The 23925-nt window shown below is 38.8% G+C and overlaps 2 protein-coding genes across 2 annotated transcripts in view; one reads left to right on the plus strand and one right to left on the minus strand.

Annotated features, from left to right (window-relative positions):
* The window catches only part of NVL (nuclear VCP like), a 38644-nt gene extending 25284 nt beyond the window's left edge, over positions 1 to 13360 (plus strand). The window contains exons 19-23 of the mRNA XM_032682117.1: positions 2818 to 2924; positions 6551 to 6627; positions 8133 to 8221; positions 11006 to 11076; positions 12630 to 13360. Of these exons, the coding sequence (XP_032538008.1) occupies positions 2818 to 2924; positions 6551 to 6627; positions 8133 to 8221; positions 11006 to 11076; positions 12630 to 12674 (389 nt within the window). The 3' untranslated portion in view covers positions 12675 to 13360. The remainder of the gene's footprint in view (positions 1 to 2817; positions 2925 to 6550; positions 6628 to 8132; positions 8222 to 11005; positions 11077 to 12629) is intronic.
* A 4812-nt stretch (positions 13361 to 18172) lies between these two features.
* On the minus strand, positions 18173 to 23915 carry DEGS1 (delta 4-desaturase, sphingolipid 1). The gene is made up of 3 exons (XM_032682118.1): positions 23735 to 23915; positions 22276 to 23018; positions 18173 to 20157 (listed from the first exon to the last, which is right to left on the minus strand). The coding sequence occupies exons 1-3, from the start codon at positions 23814 to 23816 to the stop codon at positions 20011 to 20013; spliced, it is 972 nt and encodes a 323-aa protein (XP_032538009.1). The 5' UTR covers positions 23817 to 23915; the 3' UTR covers positions 18173 to 20010.
* Positions 23916 to 23925: the final 10 nt, after the last annotated feature.

The raw sequence follows: 23925 nt of genomic DNA on the forward strand, positions 1-23925 counted from the left end.
AAAATGATACAGTGTCTTCTAATGACACAGTCAATGCCATCAACCACATCAGAAAGACAGAAAATTATTAGTTGGACATTTCTCTTAGTAGAAGTATAGTCCTTCTGTGAGACAACCGCTTGGAAAAAGGAGTGTTGTGTTTTATCACATTTCCATGCTTCACTTTCCTTCCAACTTGAGAGATAATAATAGGCTTTGAAAGAGGTATCTGTGATAACTACCTTAACTTCTTTAAAATGTTAAATGTATCTAAAATGAGTTGACTCTCTTCTGTTTAGATAAGTTTGGAGATAATAGATTTGGAGAGAGCGTTATGATTTATCCGGGTGGAATGCTTTGAAATTCCTAAAAGGAGAACATTATTCAGTTTTTTTAAATGGATATGAAGTGGATCTAACGAATAAATTCGTCCAATAAGTAAATACTAATTTTCTGGGTTACGTGACATGAATTTTCAAGAACTTCAGGCTCAGGTCTCAACCAGAAGAGTGAAGTGAATGGATTCCTAAAGAGATGGGGAGTGTAGATCTGTGTTTTCAACTTTGGTGTGGCCTTGTTGTTGTAAACCACCATTACTGCAGCTTATCTAGTTAGTGTGAGTTGTGGTACCTCTTTAAATGCAGGCAATGTTACCATTTCCATACAAAATGATGAATGCATCTTTAGTCTGTATCACTGACCTCATGTTGTTGGACTAATAGCATGGCAAGTACCATGTTCTCAGCATGCAGAATGGAAACAGTATTTTCTCTATCAAGCTTAATATTTTTAAAGAGCTTTTGGAACTTCAGAATGGGAAAATTGGCAAGTGCATGGTGTTGTAATGCAATCCTTATTGAGAGTATTTTTTTTGAGGTTTGTAATTGATATGTTGAGTGAATTTTGTTATCTTATATTAATAATATGACAAGACTTCCATCCACAGAAACACAAAAACAGGACAGTGCACTTATGCCAAAAGCAAGATGAAGTGTCACATAGAACTATGCACAAACATATAAGTAAAATGTTTTTGTCTGGCCTGCTGTGGCAGGGATTCTGTTTAACTCTTGTTTTATCTGGTCTGGATTAAATTAATACATCAAGGCATTCCTTTTTTTTTCACCATTGTTGATGCATTTGCAATAGCTGATTTTTGCCTCCATAGATGCTTCTGTATCATGGGGAAAAAAAATATGTTTTTGTCCAAGAGAAAAATAATGCAGTTGTCCTTTAAGCATAAGTGAGAGAGTAACTTGAACAAGACTGTGAGCATCTCTAAAAAGTGAATCAAGACTGTATTGTAGTAGGATCAAGTAGTTCAAGTCTCGACAGTGTTAAACAAGCTTTTTTCATTTGCAAAAAAGTGATAACTGTGCTTCCATCCTACTATTTTAGGGCTTGGGTGGTGTTTTCTTTTCTTTAAAACATCTGTGCAGTAAGGATTAACAACTTCACTTTTCCCAGTTCTTCACTGTTGATAAACACAAATGCATATAGTTTTGTCTGTCAGCTACATTTTGTCAAGAGGGTGTAACGAATGTGAGGGTGTTGGCAGCTTTATTTGGAGGCCTTGATAGCTTCCAGTTTAAGACTTAGATGTAACTATCAGCTGTTAATTCTGGGAAAGGTTCAGGCAACAGGTACCTCACACATCCTTATAATTCACGTACTTAAAAGCAGTCTGTTATAGTAAAAGTACAGTTTTATTTATATCTTCTGTGGGTGCTTTTGTAGCTTTGCTGTTCACATTACTGTAGCATGTAGGGTATAGAGTCATAGAATCATTAGGTTGGACAAGATCTCTAAGGTCATCAAGTCCAACCATTAACCTGGCACTGCCAAGTCCACCACTAAACCGTGTCCCTAAGCACCACATCTACACATCTCTTAAGTACCTCCAGGGATGGTGACTCAATAGAATTCCTTAGTGAAACAGAGCAATTAATATCATTATTGGTTTTTGGTAAATGGGAAAATAAGGCATCAAGAAGCCTTTAGAAACATAATGCAGGCAGTTTGTGCTGAAGTACAGACAGGAATTGAGGCCCTTCACAGGTTATATGCCCTGTTTGTATCTCTTGTCAATATATATCCTGACTTACTATTTATGGATATTCAGTCCACAGCCTGTGGTGCTAAAAGGCTGCTACACATTTCTGATATATTTAAGCTTTGAATGGTTGTCTAGAAACATTTGTGGTAATTTTATCACAAAATAAATTAAAACAGTAGTGTTTCTTACTTCTCCACACATAATAAATTTGGAGTCTGCAGTTCTTCCTGGGAAACAAATCCTGTACTTGGCAGCTGTATTTTGTGTTTTCACGGATCTCCTATTTTAGCATTCAGAAAACTAGTGTGCAGTAGAAATGCAAATGACCAGTAAAATTAAGTTTACATATGGATGGTTATGATTGGCCCTGTGTACTTGTTATTCTTGATTTATCACTGTCCCTTTCAAGCAGATTTGCAATACAGATAGAGTTCCTTCCAACAGAACAAACTGTTATGAATTAATGTGGAATTCCTCAGAAAAAATGTTCTAGTTCTGTATTGCCAAATATAGAGTTGTATTCATTTGTGAAGAGATGAAACTGGTATTTATGAGCCATCGTTGAGCAGATGCAGCTTAACTGTACTGAGTAGTAGAGATTTCTACTTGACAAAGATGAAACTACTTCAGTCAGCTACTTTACTGCTCAGAGCTTCACATCATATCACAAATGCTTCTTTGAATCCTGGTACACTTATGAATGTGCTCCTTCTCATGCGTAGACTTTCCTAAGGGTGTGTCTCAATTCTAGATGATTTTTTTCCTTTTTTCCCCTCCCTAAGATATAATTGACCCAGCAATCCTGCGTCCTGGTAGACTGGATAAAACACTCTATGTGGGTTTGCCACCACCTGAAGATCGACTGGCTATTTTAAAGACCATCACCAAAGTGAGTATTTGGAAATAAATCCTTATCTTGAAGTGGAATGATTTAAGACAAAGTAAATTTTACAAAGAATTGCAGGATCCTGTCTCGTGAAACACTTTCAAGTATTACATGAGGTCATAAAAATAAACCATGAGCCCATTTGCTGCCAAATTTGCTGTGAAACTGCAAGGAGTTGGTAAATCTTGAGTAAAACAAACCTGTCAAACATGGAAGCTGTTGCCTTTATGGTCACAGTTTGAATAGATTTAATTAAAAGATTCCTATCTGTGCGAGTAATGGGCCTAGAAGTGTTTTTAAGCTTTTTTTGGAGGGTTCCAGGCATTCAGCAGAATGATTCACAAGCTCCAGCTGTATTTGCTCAACAGTAGTTGTGACAATTATTTGCATTCGAGATTAAAGGGAGCTTGTGGTGATAGAGGTTGTAGGTTAAAGTAAATGTGAAAATGTACAATACGTGCCTTCGTGGATCCTCCCTGTGGGTAACAGCACAATCTGCCACTTCAGCATTTTGGATTATGGAATTCTATGTATTTCTCCACGTATGGCACAGCAGTAATCAAGGCCTTAAAAAAGAACATACAAAGCATTATGAATTACTTGGATATTTCCTACTTTTCCAGTAGCTCAACATTGATTGTTAAGAGCAGGTGTTCTATCAGATATCTTTTTGAGCTGCAAAGGAGACAGAGTTTTCACTACAGGGGAAAGATAACACTGCATTATGAAAAGTGTGGCAAAAATTATTTAATAAATTAGTAATAAAAGTTAATTCGGACTCGTGTAAGCTAAAGTTGTGGTGCAGGCAGTGGTTGATTCAGAATTCAGAGAGTGAGAACTCGTTCAAACATGTTCTTTCATGACAAAATGGTTGTTCAAAAGATGAACTCTCATTACTAATTCAGGATGTTAGACTTCCCTTCATTTGTTCCATGCATTGCTTCAGGGATGAAAAAACAGTAAGTATTCCCCCATTTGCTAGTTGCAGTAGATCAGTTTGTTTCTAAGTTTTATAAAAATATTTCAGTTAATACTTTCTACAACTGTGTTCATAAAGATGATTGACCTTTACAAGATGTTGAGAGAAATTGAGTGTAACATCCATGAATCATTTTTCTGTAAGGAATTATTATTTTTATTTTATTTTTTATTTTACAAAATTTATTTTTAAAGATAATTAGGTGTGTGGGGAAATAGGGCAGGAAAGCTTGGTGTGAGACTTCACGGGAGGGAAAGGTGGTATTAAACAGAACTGATTTCTCTCTCTCACAGATTTCACCTGCTCTCACTCTTACAGCCACATATAGAGGATGCACACATCCACCTGGTAGGGCTAGGATCACCTGTGGGAAACATGGAGGATAAGGAACTCTGTGTTGAGTCCTCACTGGATCTTTTGGCTTCCTCCTGACCGGTGATGACAAACTGGTGGCTTGAGAGAACTGTTTTCAATTTCCCTTTTAGAGTCAAACAGTTCAGAATTCTGCTTACTTCAGCTGCCATAAATCTTGGGCAAGGTTGCTGAAAAACATCTTTTGCTCCTCCTGGGAATCTTTGTGGCTACAGCCTTATCTTCCTGTTGGATAACACCACGAGGAGTGGCACATGGAATGTTGTAACCTTGTTATTAACCCATTGCCAGAGTATTTTTGTCTTCTGCTGACAAGTAATCTTTGATGTGGCCTTATCTGTTTATGGGTCTTCTTGTGATATAAGCAACAAATTGCATACTGTTTACCAGCTTGGTTTCTGTGGATCTTGTCACTGGTTATCAAGGCTTGTTATTTTTGGAATGCAAGATGCTTTCATGCCTACTGAATTCATGCTAGTCTGAACGTTTTGGTCACAAGTCTTTGTAGTGAATGAGGTGTTAAATCTTTAAAAATGTATAGGAGTTATCTGAAAGATGAACGTGGAATAGGGAGAGGAGAAAATGTGTTAAAATACCTCAACTTTTGTCAGATTTCATTCATGCATTATAGGCAAGGAAATTTGAAAAGGTTGAGTACACGCTTGCGCAAGGCTAGAGAAAAAATGTTTGAGTGGCTTCTGGATGACAGTATGCATTCCCAGAAATCTCCAAGGAATACATGCACAGCATATGGAAACTGAGAATTGTTGCTGAATGAAAACATGGATGCTTATGAAGGCAGCGTGAGGAGCAGAAAAGGGAGTTGGGAGGAGGAATAGGTCGTCAGGAAGACAGCCTAAATGTAGGTTGGAGCTTCGTTGTGAAAGAGTTTTGTTTCAGTTAACCTGTACAAATCAGTCATTTCAAATCGCATGTTAGTTATGCAAGAGAAGCCTGTCTTCACATGTTTGGGTTACCAGTGTAACATTCCTGCAAGCTGCATCAAGCTTGTCTGGTGCACAGACTGCTGAGCTTGTCACAGAGTAGGCAGAGCAAGAAGTGCCCAATGCATGTTGCTCCTCAAAGCCCTGGGTAAAACACTTCTTTTTAGCAGAGAAGGTGCCTCTGGCCTGCAGTTTCATACAACAATTACTAGACTGTCCCATATGAAATGGTATGAGGCTTCCTTGTTTCCAGGTTAAAGTCTCTCCTTTTAGGATGTTTGGGTTTTGGTTTGTTGTTTGTTTTGTTTTTTTTTCCCTTTGTAACTGTTATTCTACCGAAGACTTATTACTATGCCTAGTCCTTGACTATTCTAGTGTCTGTTAAGTATTCAAGGGGTTTAACTTGCCAGTTACTACAAACTGTGTTTTTTCCTCTTGAAGGTGTTGTGATAGATTAGTTCCTCTGAAGAAGTCAGAAAATAAGTATATGAATTTGTGCCAGAAACTTATTTGACAGAAATACACGAACTTATCAATTGTATAAAAAGGTGTTCTCAACTGTCAAAACTCAAATATTGTTCAATAAGAGAGACATCTTGAATCCCTGCACTCTCATGATACTACTTTACTGTTGTCTAAGGGTAAGAGGGAGATCTCCAAGCTTATAGTGTGGAATTTTGTTGGCTAGTTTCAAATACAGTTTATAATGTTGGTCAATACTTTCTACTGTTGGAGATGCAAAAATAATAACAAAATCCACTTCTGGGATCTTTCTGGAGGAAGCAGTAAGAACAGTATATGTAAATTGCTACGACATCTAGAATGCAAAACTTCAAAGTTTGAAAATTTGTATCTGGAATATAAAAGATATACAGTTCATTCAGTCTTAAAAGTGATGACTAATTTTACATGCCTCTTGCTTAGCTATTTGATTTCAACACATAGTAAAACTGGAGGAAGTTCAACTAAACAACACTACTGATGCAACCAGCTGTTATTAAAGGCACATCCCCCTATGGAACAGTGTCAATGTTCCAAAGCCCTGTGACAGACTGGTCAACATTTCCTTAGAGAAAATCTAATCTGTTGGTGGGAAGATAAAATTTAGCATTGCTTATTATTTCATAATTACATGGTTTTAAGCCTGCTTACCCTTTGTGTCAGTTTGAGATTAAATTTAGTAGTGTTTAGATTAAATTTATTAGTATTTGTGGATAGTTCAGGAAATTTGTTAGACCCCAATATGATTCCTGATTAATGAAATTTAATCAATTTAGGGATGGCAGGTATAAAAATGTGTTCCTGTCTTCTTTTTCTTACCTCCACTCCTTTAGGATGGCACCCGGCCTCCACTAGGTAGTGATGTAAGCCTTGAAGAAATTGCTTACAGTCAGCATTGTGATTGTTACACGTGAGTTCCTTCTGGTTTTCACTTTAATATTTAATATGCAGTGCCAACGGTCTTCTGATGCATTTGAAAGTGTGTTATGTTGTTATTATTAAGTGGATCTCCTAATTTTCAGGTTTTATAAACTTTTGCCCTTGATGCTGTTTTTCTTGCTTTTCACTTGTGCTTTTTTTCCAAGGAGTTGGTAGGAATATATGGATGCTAAAGTCTTTCTCATCTGGAATAGTCCTCGTCACGTTGTAAATACAGATCAGTGGAGGCCTCCTGATTTTGCTTGGTTTTGTTTTATAATTCTTGCATAATCTGAGGATAAAAGAGCTCTCTTTAGGTTGTGGACCTATATACAATTGGTCAAACAGCCATATCCAGCTTGTTCTGTCACACAGCTGAAAGCAATCTGTTTGACAGAGCAATGAGGGCCCATTTCAACTTGTGCTTTGGAATAGCAAGGTTTGGAATAGCAAGGTTTGGTTTCAGGGAAAGCTTGATGGCCATACCTGTCAGAACAATTTGCAGTTACAGTCTGTAAAACTTCAAAAAGCTTTAAGCTATTCACTAATTTATTAATACTTAATAATTTTCTGTAGTTCATAAACTATAAAGTTTATGACGTGCTGCTTGTCGCAATATTACTTGGGAAAGATGAGTACTTTTTCTTTCTTTCTTTTTCACTCAGTGGACTTTTTTTGGTCCAGTGTGTGTGGGTTTTGGGTTGGATTTTTATTGTGGGGTTTTGGGAGATTTTGTGTTTGTCATTTTTAATGTTTAGGTTTATTTGTATTTTGAGGTATGGCTTTGGGTTTTTTTTGAGAGGGAGTTTGTTGTGGGATTTAATTTCTTTGGTTTGGATTTTTGTGGAATTTTTTTTTGTCTGGTTGGGTTTTGTTTTTTTAAATACAGCTGTATTCCTATCACCCCCAAATGAAGTATAGGGAGTTAATTGTGAAAATTTTTTTTGGTTCAATGACTTTACCAGTTTAAAGGCTTGTGAGAAGTTCAACAGCTTTCCAGCTGTTCCAGTTACAGGAGACTGGAAGTAAATACTTAAAAACACTGATCTGACCATGTTTTGTGGATACTGTTACTTTAGGAACATGTTAATTGTTGATGCAGCTTTGAGCAACACAACTCCCTTTTGTAATAGTGAGTGATTTCATTTGAATCTTTCATAAGGTTTATTAAAGAAAAAAAGTCATGTTCCCACCAAGTGGCACAGTATTAATCAATCTCTTGGCATTTTTAAAGATGCTGAGTAGGATTTTGCCTCTTCCCTTGCTTCCCATTTGTTTGATCTTAATCTGTGACTAATATCTGGAGGACGTCACTCCATAATGAAGGTTGCAGACCGGGTAGTCATCAGGCTTCTTTCCAATGTTCTTAGGATGAAGTTTTTTGACAGCACAACCAGGTTTTTTACTGTCATTTTTAGTGTTTTGCCTTTCTATATGCCATCAGCAAAAGACAAGAGCAATTTATCCTAAAATCACCTGTTCTGTTTGTATCTGTAGAGGGGCAGACCTTTCTGCTCTTGTGCGCGAGGCTTCAATTTGTGCCTTGAGAGAGGAAATGGCCCTGCAGAATAATCAAAGCAAGAAAGGTAAGAAAGCTTTAAAAAAAATCTTAACAGTGACAAGATAAATGGAATGTAAAGGATTTAAAGTAGTTCAAGACAAGCATAAAGACATTTATGTATGTAACTAATTGATGGCTTCTGAGCCAAATGAAAATTAAGTCAGAGTTGTTACAAGAACACATAAGCATCTTGGAAGTAAAGGCAGGGAAGAGTACAGGAAAGGTGGTTATGCCGGAGGTTCAGCAGAAACTTTTTTCTAAAAGAAGTGAACCTTGTAGCCTTAAAGAAATGTTTCTGTTATAAACTGACAATTTATTTACTAGACTGAATACCTCTTTGAAAATTTCCACATCACTACAAAGACTGATGTATTTGCAGATTTGAGGGCAGTTGGAAACTGCCCATATACTCATTCCCTACCTTTGGAACACAGTTGCACTGTGTAACTGGATGAAATTAGTTGGAAAATCTGAGTGCCACTTTTGATCTTTGGTGTTTAGCTCATCAGTGGCTCCTGCCAGGACATTAACAGGGAGTTATAAATTGTTTCAAGTACAGTGTGTGCCCTTTCATTATCTCTCTGCACTTTCTGTTTTTTAAGTTCTATTTTCTTGGGTTTTTTAAAAATTATAGGTTGAAACTTTTATATAAAATGCCTGTCTAGGTTTCAGTAACTTTGTTATTTTACCTATAAGTCAAAATGCAAAGCTAAGATGGAATTGTGACTTTTCAGATTATGTCCTTGGAAAATATATTAGGCTTCCATTATGCCCCTGATTTCTAAGAACCATGCTGGAATTTTAATGTCTTTGAATCATTCTTTTTGATCTAGTTCATATCCAGTCTCGTCTGGTTTTTAACAGTAGGATAACAGAGGAGAATGTTTGTGTTCCATGTTCTCAGGCAACCCATGTTCATTTAGAGGGAGGAAAAAAAACTATAAAAATCTTCCCCATTGTATGACTTGGTTACCTATTTTGCTTTCTGTAGATGGACAAAGCTCTTGATTTGAGATGAGAATTTATCCTGTTCATTTTGATAATTATACAGAATACAACAGGCTTCATTCAAAGATGTTCATCACTTGAATTCAGTGATTGCAGCCTGAGCATTCATGGTATGGATGTGTAGGCAGCCAGCAAGTCCATAAGATATGCACAGTTTGATCTGCATGTTTGTAGCAGCTGCTTGTTTGGAATGTCCTTGGATTTCCAAGGTGTCAGCCCTGACTGGTATGAAAGTGTGTAAGGTGTGGAGTGGAGAATTTCTTCCTTCACTGTTAGGACAGGACACACACAACTGACTCCCCTCCCACAGCCTGTGCTTGACTGTGGATGGGTGCTGTGTGTCCTCAGCCTTTGCAATTATAGCTGTTCCTTTCTGTTCTGGAGAAACTCTGTTGCAACTTCTCGTTATACCTGATATTTTCCCTCTGTAATAAATTCAGGGGTGTGGTTTTTTTAACACGCAGCAGTGGTTTGCTTGAAGGTACTTGTAAAAGTGAAATGGAAAGGTATCCTTTTTGTGATAATTCTTAGAAGAATTCATGAATTCTACTTCCAACTTGAACAGGCCTAGGTGAGCTGATTATGTCATGAGCTGCCAGATAACTGCAGTTTGTCTCAGGGAAATTCCTAACAACTGCCAGAGGAGTTCACTATCCTATGCAAACTTGGAGTTTCACTTCTGCCTCCCTTTTCCAAACCACTGAAGATGGTGCATAAAACTGATTTCAGCACCAATGCCTTAGACAAGTTCTCATTTTTAATGTAGTACCTTCCATTTGCTAAGTAGTCTTTTAGTATATTAGCAGAAGATTTTCATTAAACTTGGACTCAAAATATTAATCTTTACAGTTTTTTCATGTTGGCACATCCCATTTCACATTGCAAAAGTAGTGGCAGTGAAAGCCAAGAGCATCTTGATGAAATAATGAAAAAAATGCACCAAACTGATTCTAAATTGTATAATTTGTGTTTCTATCATATCTGATACCTGTGCATAGTGTTAGCATTGTAATGAATCTTTATAGCATTGGTATCTTGGGATGCTTAGTTCTAGATTAAACAAGGTGATTGATTGCTTGTGAAAGCAGAGGAATCCATGACCTATTTGATGTATGCTTATGTTTTTACATACTGAAAAAACCTGTTCAAAAGGTTATTATTATGAATAATTACTGTGGATAGCTGCATTAAGGTCAAAACAGCAATTTGCATAAACTTAAACACGGGGAGTTGTAGAAGTGAAATTTTTAATCACTTCTGAGTAATGCCAGAGAAGGCAATGATATGAAGTCAGTTATTTAGAAATTAGTAGAAGTAGAGCGGTAACAAAACGTTTTCTAGGTACTTTCTAAATAACAGGGAAGCTTATTAAGTATATGTAGAAAATAAAGTCCAGAACTGGAAGCAGCAGGATTTGAGACATTCAATTCCAGAAAGGTTAGAAGACTTGAATTCTACCTGGATTTGATGTACGCTGCAGTTTAACTCAGCATTTTTGAGAATGAAATTCTCAGTCTGCACGTAGAAACACCAATACCTAAAATAACTTTCTGAAACAAGTAGTTATTCTTTGGCTTAAGTTGCAAGGGATAGAGGGATTTAGATCTTGCCTAAAATCAGAGACAGGAGTCTACATAAAATACAAGAGTTCAGGTGTTCATAACACTATAGAATTAGATCTCATCCAGTTGAGTAGCACATGCAGTTAGATTTCATGATTGCTGCCTTAAAATACACGCAACAGTCACTTGATTGTCACTTGCCTGCAATTTTAATAATTTATTATGCTTTGTTCTTTAAGGAGAAATCAAGATTTCCCATAAACACTTCGAAGAGGCTTTTAGGAAAGTGAAATCTTCAGTATCCAAAAAGGTAAGATAAGAGTCAAGTATGTAAGACTTGTTTCTCCCTGGAAAGGATACTGTTCTTATGCTGGAGACTGGAGGCCTCCAGCCTACTTGGTTGCAGCATACTTAGATGTATTTCAAACTGACACTACCTGTTTCTGCACTAAACAAACCTGGTATCTGTGTTAAGGTCAGAAATTAAAGCCTCCCTTTGCAGCTGCAGGTGATGCATTGCATGTAGATGCATTACCAAGATATCAAGGTTATCTTTTAGTATGGAGCCTTGGGCTTATCACTGATCTTCCCACACTGGTGATTGACCTGGCCCTAAACTCTTACATCTGCTGAATTTTCAGTTAGAAGTCAAGGCCTTCAGACTGCACCACACCCTGCCACCACCTTTTCTTCCCTTAGATGGATGTGACCCCCGAAGATGCTCAACCTTTTCTGTTGATGTGCAAAAGACATAATTTGGACATAGGACATAAAATACACTTTATCACATTTTGTATCAGTCTTTTAATTGTTTGCATTTGTCAAGGAAGTTTGTTATAAATGTGTCCTCATGACCTGTTCTTTTTAATGACTGAAAGAAAAGCTGTTCAATCATCTTAATTATTATAACTGAGAAGTTAATATATATAGGAATTGTTATTGCTGCAGAGCTTGTCTATAGGCCTCTGTATGTTGCCAGGAGTGTGCTACAGCCAAAATACGTTAATATATTCACTTTTAACACTAGGCAGAGAGGTTAAATCCATCTGAAGACTTGTCAGTTGGGTATTTTGAAATATCTTTTGCAGTACAAGTTACTTATCTCCCATTTCCAGATGCTACTTCCTATCTGCTAGACAAATTCAGTCTGACAAAAACTCTACACACCTTCCTATGAACACTGAAAAAATTTAAAAAAAAAAAAAAGCTAAAAAAGCTACTTCTCATTGATTTAGTGTATTTATCTCTTCCATCCCATACACATTTCTATGTTTGGTTAACTTGCTTGGTTTAATTGGCTGACTGAAGACAAAGTTGTTCTCAAACCAAAGTAAGTCCCTTCCATGGACAGACATCACCTTCTGAAGCCAGTTATTTCAGTGGAAGTATTCTGTTCCTCAAAACTGTCATTTTCAGGGACTAGTAAGAAGGTTTAAGGAGCAATTACAGTTTTAAGTTAGACTAGCAAAAGATGATCTTGTCTGTTCAATTTGGCAGAACTAGATGGGGGAGCAAAGTGTCAGTTCAGCAGCTCCCATGGTAAAGAGGGCAGTACCTTCTCAGTGAAGCTGCCATCTCACCTACTGTGGCAATGTGGAGTGTAAGAACTCTGCCAGAGGCTTCTGTGGATTACACATCATTGGTGACTATCACTGAAAAACCTAATTTATGAGGCAGGATAGTGGGGGTTTGCCTTGTTGTATTCGTTTGTAAGTGTTTTAAAATACAGCTAGTGGCTCAGAGCTGGCTTGTTTCACTTAGTTAAATAATACCTCAGTTAGTTAAAGAATAAAATCACTTTAATATTGCATAATTTTTTACCATTGTCTGAAGTACTTTTTCCTCTTATCTTGGCACTGTTAGGATCAAATAATGTATGAAGAACTGCATCAGTCACTGTGCAGGTGATACATTTGGACAATTCCCAAGAGACTTATTCTGCACTGGCGGAGAGTTTTGTAATACCCACGCCTGGTTTCAAGAGACAAGTTGGAAAGAAGCTGTACTGTCTCAGCTTTTATACTGCACCTGAAGATCATCATAACCTACTGCTCTAAACCATCCTTAATTTAACCGTCCGGAATAAAGGTTATAATACCCATCTCCTGCTTATAACCATTTACATTTTTAAAATGAATGCTTTTAGTGCTAAAAAGCTAATGCCATTCTGATATATTTAGTGCCCTGGAATCTCTGAGGCAGAGGCTAATTCTTCCAAGTGTTTACACTGCTCCAATAGCTGTTTCCCACCATCAGTGAAAATTGCTGTGTTTTCCAGAACAAGGACTCTGTTTTCCAGAACAAGGACTCTGAAATAATCACTGGGAGGACAGAGCTGTGAAAGTAGAGTGGGAAAGTGCTGCAGTGCATGCTGTCATACCATTAATCCTGCCTTTTCCAACGGCAGTGATATGTTATGATTGTGCCAGCACAGGTTCTCAGAGCTCCTAACAGCTTCCCTCTGCCTTATCAAAAGAAACTATCCACAGATGGCAACCTGTCTCAGAGTTACCTTGGAGAGAGTAAACTTTAGAAATCAGAGAAGTGCTGTGATTTAACCTAAGAAACATTTGAAACAGTTAAGAGTTATTTAACAGTGTGGTTGTTAATTATTTTTCTTAGGCAAATCTGCAACAGCAAAAAAATTCTGTTACAGATTTGAATTTATTAAGTGTTTGGGTATACTCTAGAGGAAGGAAAATGTTACTGTTTTAAAAAGCAGGCCAAGATCCTCAATTTTTTTATTATTATTTTTTAAATACAAGAAATTCTGTCTTGGAAGGAGGGTCCTAACTTTCAGCAAACTGGGAAGTATCCAAGTTAAGACAGAACACTGAAAAATGACAGATACTGAGCAACCAACTTCTGAAATTTACAAGCCTTAATGGATTTTTTTTTACCACCATCATCATTCTACAAAGTTCTTAAATCATTGATCTCAGTTCCTCTGATAAGCCCTATTCGTCCTAAAAGTACTACAACCAGTCAAGGATCAGAAAAGGAAATGGGTGATTTTTGCTACTAAATTTCATAGAAAGTCTTAAGTTTGATAATGCTAAAGTTTAAAAATTATTTGAAGTCCTGAAATTTACATGTAAAAAACCCAGTGAAATAGTTTTTGTAAGCAACATCTGCTCTGTAAGCATCCCCCCTACTTACTTAAACATTTAGAGGGAGAAGATAATTTAATCTACACAAATCATAATTCATTTAAACACATAACCTGAACAACCCGATCTAACTTTAAGGCTGACCTTACTTTTGAGAGGGAATAGTGCCTTTCCTCTTAAATTCTTCTCAGAATTGCTATCTAACAACAGATCTTGCTGCATATTTTTCCCCAAAGGTGTATGTGGAAGGCTATTACACATAACTCATCCCCACAGACTTGCATTTTTAAAATACTGACACTCATGGCAGCTTGAACTTAGCGCTGTGATTTTTTGCTCAACATGGTGCGACATTCCCTCCCTCTCCTAGGGAAGCTGGAGCCTCAGTGACTCAAATTCTGGCTCCTATGACTAACAAATTAAGTCCCTGTTTATAAAACAGATGATGACATGTCTGCTTTTAATTGTAGATCAGACTTGGGGCTTCAGGAATTACCGTGATTCCCAGAAACCCAAGATGGAGAATCATTGTTTTCACTCAGTAACAGGGTTGGAAGGGGATCTCCAGGATCATCTGGTCCAGCCTTTCTTGGCAAAAGCACACTCTAGACAAGATGGCCCAGCACCCTGTCCAGCTGCATCTTACAAGTCTGACATTGGGGAATCTGCCACTTTTCCTGAGATTTTTCACACTGGAACTATCAGCTATTGGAATAGTTTTCCTCATTTCCAATTGGAGGCTCCCCAGGGGTAACTTGCACCCATTACCCCTCCTCTTTTCCATGTGACTCCTTGTAAAAAGAGAATCTCCATCTTATTTGTAGCCACCCCTGGAACACAGTGGTAAGATCTCCCTTAAGCTTTCTTATCTCAAGGATGAACAAATACAGTTTTCTCAGCCTTTGCTCATAATAATACAATAATACACTCGATTAATTTGAGTGTTTGAGTGGACCAAAGAAAGGAATGAATGATTTCTCCTTTATGGATATATAGAGAAGATTCCTACTACCATACTTGAGGATAGCTGCAGTTGATGAGTTTAGGAAGGAATGAAGTCCTCAAGCCCTGGCATATTCACTTAAAAATTTTCCTTTACTCTCATGATGGTATTATTCCTGTGTATACATGGAGCAAGAAAGAAGGAAATACTGTTCAAGTAACCATAATAACAATTTAGTCTTGTCAAGAGTTCCAACACAAAACATATTTAATATTCAAGGTGTCTCATGATCATTCTTCTTTCTCAACAGGTGATAATGGAAGGGGAAGTGGGGTACAGGAGGGTTTGAATTTACAGGAAAACCTGAAGTCAAGTTGAAAGCCAGAAAAGGCCAGATCAGTCAAGTGTCCATATCCTGTTTGCTTGCCTTGCCTGGGCTGTGTGTAAATCAACGAGCAGAGACAGCAACTGAACTGTTTATTCACACAGGAGCAGTGCACCCACACTACTTTTTCTTGTGGGAAATTCTGCTTAGGCTATAGTATGTATTACTAAAAAACAATGATCCTTTGTACAGAAGAGATCCTTTGTACACAGAAAATGGGAGCTGCTTTAAGGAACTGAGCCTTTTGAGAAAATAAGAGACAGATATTTTGTTCTGCATATGCAGCTACCACCCCTCCCAGCAGACATGCCTAGAGGTTTTGCCTCTAGTCATCTTGTTTCTGTTGTGACAAGATCACGGAATTGTTCATCATGCCACTCTCCCCTCCCTTTTCCTGAGGCTAGCAACATATCTAAACCACAATAATGATCTTGTCCCAGAGCAGAGTAGGTGCTAACTTAAGCATGGATAGGGGGTAGAGGTAGTGCAGAGAACTGTCAACAGGAGAAAAAAAAAATCTGCCTTCATTCTTGGCTCGATAGGAAACTTTTCCCACATCTTTGTTCTGACTAAAGTCTTGTATACCACTTCAGGCTTCATTGTGAAGTGGAGGATTTGCTACAGAAGAGAACTGTGTGCTGAGTTGCAGGTTACTGTGCTAAAGGCACATGATTTAGCCACACCTATTTATCAGATTTTTCCTAGGATCTTACAAAAGCAATGTTGGCAGACCCAGAACAGGCTCCTGTGCCTTGCAGTATGAGCTAAAACAGCAGAGCTTGCTTTGCCCTAAGTCTTTCGAGACTTTCAAATTACAGAGGAGTACACTTTCCAGAAGCTGTGTCAGACTACTTAGACAAGATTGCTGTTGGGAAGTGACTTTTCTCCTGCTTGTCCAGCAGGATTAGTATGGCAGCCTGCAGTCTACAGCACTGATGTTTATTGGTTGTTGAACTTCATCATTAAATAAGGAATGAACAGCTTTAAGCTCTCCTGCGACATGCCTCTTCATGTGATACAAGGAGTAAAAGTCAAGGAGGCAGAGGTGAATCACTGACCTCATAGTCTGACAGTGGCCACTTACCTAGAACAGCTACATTTTGCAACACTTGTAAACTTTCATGTGTGTGTGATGTGCTCACCAGCTACATTTAAAGACATCACCAGAAGAATTGTGAGACACACGACTGAAAGTCTTAACTAGTTTTCAACTGACCTCTAGTGCCATGTGGGAAGTCTTGCCAGGGATCTGAAAGCACGGAGATCTTCAGCCAGAAACCCATTTCACACATGTTAATTGGCCACTGATAGGGAGCAGACAGGTTCAACAGCCAAACAAGAATGCCAGAGGCAAGAGTTGTTTTGAAAGAGGGATATACCCACACCTGTCCTGTGGGAAAACTAATGCCTAGCACAATTAGACTCCAGGATGCACAGCTTATTCCACTTAAGCAACTTCAAATAATTGGGGGCAGGGAGTGTTAAAAGCTATGCAAGGAAGTTTACTCTGAAAACTGCAAGTTACTCTGAAAGCCCTAAAGGGGATTCAGGGCTCTGCCCAATTTAACTGCAGCTAAAACACTCGGATGACAGTTGAACTCCTGGCCGATTTCACATAAAGGAGATGTTTGCCAAACTGAGGTGCTTTAGTTACACAGAAAGGAACGAACCCTAACAGGCAAGTAGAAACAGAGTTAACTCATTCCATCTGAATAGATTTAGAAAAAATCATAATTGGGTTAACTGTCAGGGTTCTTACTGCTCTTTAGGTTTAATTTGTTCTTCATCGGTTAGTCAAGGCTCCCTCCAACTTTCAGATAAAATGTTTCAAAAATTACACTAACCTGTTTCTGCCATATCTATTTTAATTGTATTAATGAAGACTATTTATTTCCTTAAAAAACAATAACTAATGATATATGTATATTTTTAAGAAAATCTTAGTGTTTCTTAGTTCTGTGCCATGGCATTGGACTAAACCCCACATTTAAGTGTGACTGGATGAAACTAGTTGTACATTTAGAATATATCAAACACAAATCAAGTAGCCCAGCTGTTCTTAATTACTTTCACCAGTGGTTCAGAAGTGCCTCTAACTGTGTTTTAGGGATGAAACTGTGCTGCGGGTAGGTTAACTTTCAGATGATCTGCTTTTGGCAAAATCCTTATTATTGAACTTGGATGCCAAGGTCTCTTGCATATTAACACAGGAATTATATGCCTAAGAATGGTATTTACCAATGCTTGCAAGAATTGGATCATCCTTTAGATCCAAATTTAAGTCTTACTGGCTCAGATTAACCTAATCCAGTAAGTGTTCTCCAATAGGTAGCCACTGGCAGATGTTTCAGAAAGATTATGGCAAGCATAGATATCTCCCTCAGAATTCCCCACTATTCTGCACCTCTGGAAGTGAAAACCAGGGTGTTTATAATGGGAGTTGGAAGAGAATAAAGCAACATTTGCAATTTTAAACAAGAGACATGGCAACTTCAGTCCTGATTAAAAGCAGGAATTTACACTTGCACTACCCATTGGGGGGACAGAAAGGAACATCAGTGATTCCACTACATAGGTAACTAAGTAGCTACAGAATTTTGACTCTGAACTCTGGTTATCTTAAGTATTCATGTAGGATAGCTGAATTTCTTAACTTCAGCTCTTAGCCATAAAAATTTTGGAGACACTTTCCATCCTTCATCCACCTATGATAATTCCTCAACAGAGATAATTTAAGAAGAAAAGGGTGAGATTAAAGAGTGAGATTAAAAGAAACCGGTTTGCAACTTGTTAAGCCTATACAAGTATTTCAACCAAAGTCAGTTTTCCTGAAGAAAGAGGAAAGGCAGCAATTCTTTATAGTTCATCTATACCACCACTCAATAAACCAGGTCTTGAATCTGCTTTAAAAATACCAAATTTCTCTAAAGCTTAAGTCTTTCAGCCTAAGGGGACCAATCAAAAATTCACCCAATATTACTTTAATCTTTGCTTTTTAATTACATGTAAAAATACCGGACAACGTATATTTTGACATTACACTCTACCCTGAGCAATATGCTGGCTATCTCTCGTGTTTCTGGCACAATGAAGCCACTTTGGAAGTGGTTGGCATACTTTCATTCCATTTCTATTGCTTAGCCACAGGCAAGGGCCCATAAACAAAACACACATTAAGAACAGGACCACAGTCGAACAGAGATTAAGATGTACCAATACATTCTTTTCAAGCACTCACCTTCTTAAAAAAAAAAAAAAGCAAACAAAACAACAAACCACAAAAAACCAAAACAAACAAAAAAACCCCCAAACCACAAAAAACTCCAACAAAAAAACCAAAAACAAACAAAAACCCAACCAACCAAATAAAAACCTCAACCAAACAAAATCCTGACAAAAAACAAGCACCCTAAAAAACCCACACCAAAATGCAAGAGTTGAAGGCATCTAAAATTAAGTTACTTGCAGCAGACCAGCGGCTACAGATTCCACCTTCTTCAGATTCCACCTTTCAGGTTAGTGAAGAACATACCACAGAATGACCATTTGAGATTTAAGGGTGATTTGTAGCCACATTTAACTGCTTAAAGCCATCATCAGTGCATTAGGTGGTAGAAGGCAAATCTACTGTGCTGAGGTATGGAGAGATTCTTCAGTTTTCAGCAAGGCTATCCATTCTCTGTTCCCAATTAAAAACTTCTTAAGCAGGAAATTTGATATCACCACTTCTCACCACATTTTAATATGTAAGAAAGACAAGTATTTATGAAGGGTACTGTAGGTTTATGAGGAAAAAACGAAACAAGATTATTTAACAACACCTTTCTGCGTACATAAATTACTAATATGCTCAATAGGTAAAATTGTCAGTGGTTGTAGCAAGCCTTGTTTGCCAGAACAATATCAGTTTCAATCTATTCCATTTTCCATACAAGCCAGATTTCCAAATGAGTGTAAATATTTATGGCATTTAAAACCATGGTAACATGGTAATCATTTTTCTTTGAAGGTGAGAAAAACCTCAAACTGTAATGATTTTTCCAGTGTGAAAACCCAAATCAGTTATTTTAAGTTTCCTAAATGCCACCTGCTCCCACTATATGCCAACATAAGCAGCTCAGGCAGTAAGTGGGACCACAGAGTTGGCAATACCCTTGAATTCCCCACTTTTTTTTTTTTTTTTCAACAAAGAAGTCACAGAAGCCATCTCGAGGATACTGGTTTCATTCTGATACATTGCTCCTTTAAGGTACTTTAAGCAGAAAAGCTAAAACTTTAAAGCAATGCTTCAAATGACATATTACATATTTAAACAAAAGCAGACTTAACATTTCTGTGCAAATTTAGCTCTTCCAACCATAAGTTTGGAAACATTTTCAACAGAAGGTTTAAGTTAACAAATTATGTTAGTTCAGAATTAACAGATAAGTACAGCCTTTTAAAACTACAGTCATCTAAATAGCATGTTGAGGGCAGTATACTACATTGGGAACTTTTAAAATATTATGAGTCAGACATATTTTATATCGATTTAACACCTACCAAAGTAAATTCTGTAACAAAGTGATTTTGCATTATGCATATAACACTGATCCTTAGGCAAACAGAGACACATTAAACCAACAATTCTGAGGACTGTGAGGAATGTTACAGCTGGTAGGAGTCTGCTACAAAGTCCTTAAGGATGCATTGCTGTGTTGCTGTACATCTTAATTCAGGACACAGGTGAACAGCTTTAGCAAGAGACCTTTATACCAGCCACTTTAAAGCAAGCAGACATTTCAAAGTTTTTTGGTTGCCAGAAGTTTAATCTTGCTTCACTTCACCCTTTAATTGCCTTTTCATGCGTGAATATGGGCTGATTGTGTCATCCATCACGAAGTCATAGAGTACTTTTATCCAAGAGTTATATTGGGGCAGGTTGTCATAGTATTCAGCCGCTATTTTCTTCACCTGAAGAAGAGATATGAAGTTTATTTACCAGTTATATTAGCACAAATTGTGACAACTTCGCTAATTGTAACCTCAGTGTGTAACCTAATGCACAGCACTTTCATTTCAGATGTTAGATTATACAGCAAGGGCCACAAGTGCCACAGTGTGAACGTTTCTTGAAGGAAAAAGCAATTCCCTGGTTGTTACGTAAACTTCATGTGCAGCTTTTGAAGATATCCAGAACAAATTCCCCTGGCACTCCAAAGTCTGTTCACTGTGCTACTCACAGGATGATAAAGCTCTCAAAAGCAAGTGGTTTTGTTGCTATTGAAGGGGGATGACTCACTTCAGTGCTGATTCATAGGTATATGAGTACCAGTAAAAAAGGATGTTATGAGTTCTGGGAAGAGATGTTTAACACAGCTATTCTTACATATAGTTTCAAACCTCAGCATTCAGAAGAAAAAAACCCAACATTCTATTTCAGAGGAACCTTTATGGAGACAAACTGTAAAGAATGAATATTAACTGCTTCCAAAGACTGTTCTCAGCTGTACATGCTGACTAGACCACTATTTTAAACTGAGAGCAGCAGGTTCAGTTAGGTGTCCTTACTGATATTTAAGGCCAAGCACCTGAAGCCTTAAAAACCTGAACAGAACAAAAAAAGGATTTCCCACAAAATTCCACAGCTTTAGTCAGAACAATAATATTAATCTGTGTAAGCAACAAACAAGCCCAAGGTATTTACATGCCTAGTTTGAAGCCAAAGATCCTTTGGATCCATCATCACACCTATAGAATAGTGTATCTATACTTTTATTCAACAGTAACACTCCTCAGCTCACCAGCTCATCAAGTGTTCAGGACTTCAGGGATCTTAGCACACAGCATAGCAGAGTCCAGTCCAATCAGATTCACTACACTGCTCTAAAAGGTGGCTTTGTTTTCTTATCAGAGCTGTGGATTACAAGTCCTGCAGCAGAACTGGGTATTTACCCCTGGAATTAAATACTTGAAAAAATTCGTGCCTATTTATAGCTGAAGTACCTCTGCAAGAAGTGGAATTCTGGTTCACCAGCACAGACCTAAGTATAAAAGGTGACTTAAAGCAACTTTTGCTGTGTTTGAAAGATGAAATCTATGAATAAGAGCAATCATCTGTCATTAAAAACAGGAAACACACAAAACCTCAAACCAATTACATGATCTACCTGCCCTGCTAAAAGTCCTGGCATACTTCTTTCACCTACAGTTCCACCACTGACAACAGAAATAAAAAGTTTAGACTCCACCAAAGGGGCAAGCTCATAAGGTCTTACTATTGCCAAGTGCAATAACAAAGCTACAAGGCCAACACCACAGCTGCTGCCCAATTGCAAATTTAATGTCCCCTGAAGCTTGTGCTCCAATTGGGAAACACATATACAATGAGAACAAAACTCCTGCCTTTAAGAAACAAAGACTGAAGTGAGAAGAAACTTCACCTCTGCTACTCATGCAGACATGACAGGTCTAAGTCATGGCACAGAAGCCTTAATTCTGTCAATGATACTTATTATTCTATCAGCTGATACTTATTTAGGGTTCAAAGGCTCTTATCAGAGGGAACTGAGGTGCTCCAGACTGGAAAGTTATTAAGCATTTGTCAACAGTACAACAAACATTAACATAATCTCAAACCCTCTCCCGCAGCAGAGAATGTCACTGATAGGAGAAACTGAAGGATAAGCACACGTTACAACACTGTCCTTAAGACTGCAGAGACAACAAATATCCAAACTTATTTGCAACTTCTTAACTAGCTTTCTGCATACTTACAAACCAAAGAAATCAGAAGACAGGTTGTAATTACAGGAAGCTAAAGTTAGTGCAAAGCATAAGACATGCTTTTCCTCCCCTCTCCTTTTATGGAAGAGGCAGTCAGCACGCTGGAAGCTTATTGAAGATACCACTAAAATGCTAAGTAATTACCTCCTTTATCACTCACGTTGTGTTTTTTGTTTGGTTATTTGTTGTTTTGTTTGTTGTTGTTTCTTTTTTTATCTCCCAACTTCCATTCTTCTGTCAGTGTTCTACCTAATTTTCAAGTTAAACTAGGGCTTAATTTAAGAAAAACCTTGGAAGTAAACTTACCAATGGAAGGCTCTTGCCAGGAATATTGGGGAAGTCATGATGTTCGTTGTGATAGCCAACATTAAAAGTGAGCAAATTAAGTGGCCCATAGTAGGAATAGGTCTCATGTCCTTTTAAAAACATGTAATGTTCAGCTATGAAGTGTCCTGAAATTGGGTGCAACCCAAGTCCAAGTACTGAACCAGCAAGCATGTAAAAAATGGATTTGACTCCCCATAAATAATATATCACAACATCAAAGGAAAGTTGAGCCAACAAATTGATTACTTCAAGTCGAGTAATGGGTTTGGGATTGATGCAGAGCGGTCTAAGCGCATAGAAAAAAGGCTGTAGAACAATCCACATGAACTTCCTAAATGGAGTGCAGAAAAACCAGCCTTCAAAGTTGGTAGGAATGTCCACATCAATTCCATCACCTCCCAAGTAACGATGATGATCCATGTGGTATCTCTTGAAGGATATGGAGTATGGGAGACCAAGAGGGAGGTTGGCAAATATTCCAAACCATCGATTCCACATGGCTTTGCTGTTGCCAAAGGCACTATTGTGAGAGATCTCATGAATAGCCAGAGTCATGGAGTGGCTAATACAGCTTCCAAACACGTATGCCCAGAAGACTACCCATTTCCAATCCAAGTCTTTAACTAGATAAAATGCAGTCAACTGCGCCAGAACCATCAGCACAACCACCCAGATTAGGTTGTAGTCTGGTTTCATCAATGCTTTTATCTCTGGATGTTTAGCTAGATGAGAGAGAAAAAGGAGTTACTTCGAAGCTCTCCTCACAGCCAACTACCCCAACTAGATTACAACAGCAGATAGAGCCTTTCCCTCCCTTCTTCCCAATTAGGATTTGTCTGCAAAGGTAATGAAAACGCATGACCTTCCCACTTGTGATATTTACTGCTATAATGAATCACTCGGAATCAAGTAATTTTAACACTTTCACGTTGCTCAGCAACTAGACACGTACACGGCAAGTACCAGTGTCACCTCCAGCCTACCCGGGAAGGAAATGGCTCTGAACCGAATAACCCACCCGCGACTCAGAAGGGCTGCAATGAGCTCAGCCCCGCATTAAGCGCGGCACTCGAGGACGCCGTTATCCCCCCTCGTGAGCGCGGGGTGTCACCTCCGCGGTGACACCGCCTGACCGCTCGCAGGGCTCCGCGGGGCGGCCCCTCGGGAGACAACCCCGGCCGCCGCCCTCCCCCTCCCTCCTTCCCCCCGCTCCTTCCCTTCCCCTCCCCCGCCAGCGCCGCCAAGGCGGCAGCTCCCGCCTCCACGTACGCGGGCCCGGCCCGGCTCCGGCCGCTCCGTTCTTCCCGCCGGGAGCCCCCCGCGGGCCCCGCCGCCCCCCGGCGCGGGCGGCCATTTTGTGGGGTGCCCGTGCGTACCCCCCCCCTCCCGCTCCGCCACGTAGCCGGCGGCAAGACGCGGCGGCACCGCGGCTCCTCACCCAAGATCTCCTTGCGGCGGTCGGCGTGGGGCTGGTCCGTGTAGACCCACTCGAAATCCTCTCTGGCCACGGTGTTCCCCATGGCGGCAGCGATGCACCCCCTCACACCCGCCCGTCACGCCCGCTCCGCGACGCCCCCGGCACCGCACTTTATAGCGCCGCGGAGGTGGCTCGCGGACACGCCCCCCGCC

Source organism: Chiroxiphia lanceolata, chromosome 3 (assembly GCF_009829145.1).
Source record: "Chiroxiphia lanceolata isolate bChiLan1 chromosome 3, bChiLan1.pri, whole genome shotgun sequence".
NCBI lineage: Eukaryota > Metazoa > Chordata > Aves > Passeriformes > Pipridae > Chiroxiphia > Chiroxiphia lanceolata.

Excerpts from the sequence above, each read along its gene's own strand:
- DEGS1 (XM_032682118.1), bottom strand. The coding sequence starts at position 23,816 with ATGGGGAACACCGTGGCCAGAGAGGATTTCGAGTGGGTCTACACGGAC. Across the intron at positions 23,019-23,734 it reads CCGCCGCAAGGAGATCTTGG|CTAAACATCCAGAGATAAAA; the intron begins GTGAGGAGCCGC and ends TCTCTCATCTAG. Across the intron at positions 20,158-22,275 it reads CTGGCAAGAGCCTTCCATTG|GTGAAGAAAATAGCGGCTGA; the intron begins GTAAGTTTACTT and ends TCTCTTCTTCAG.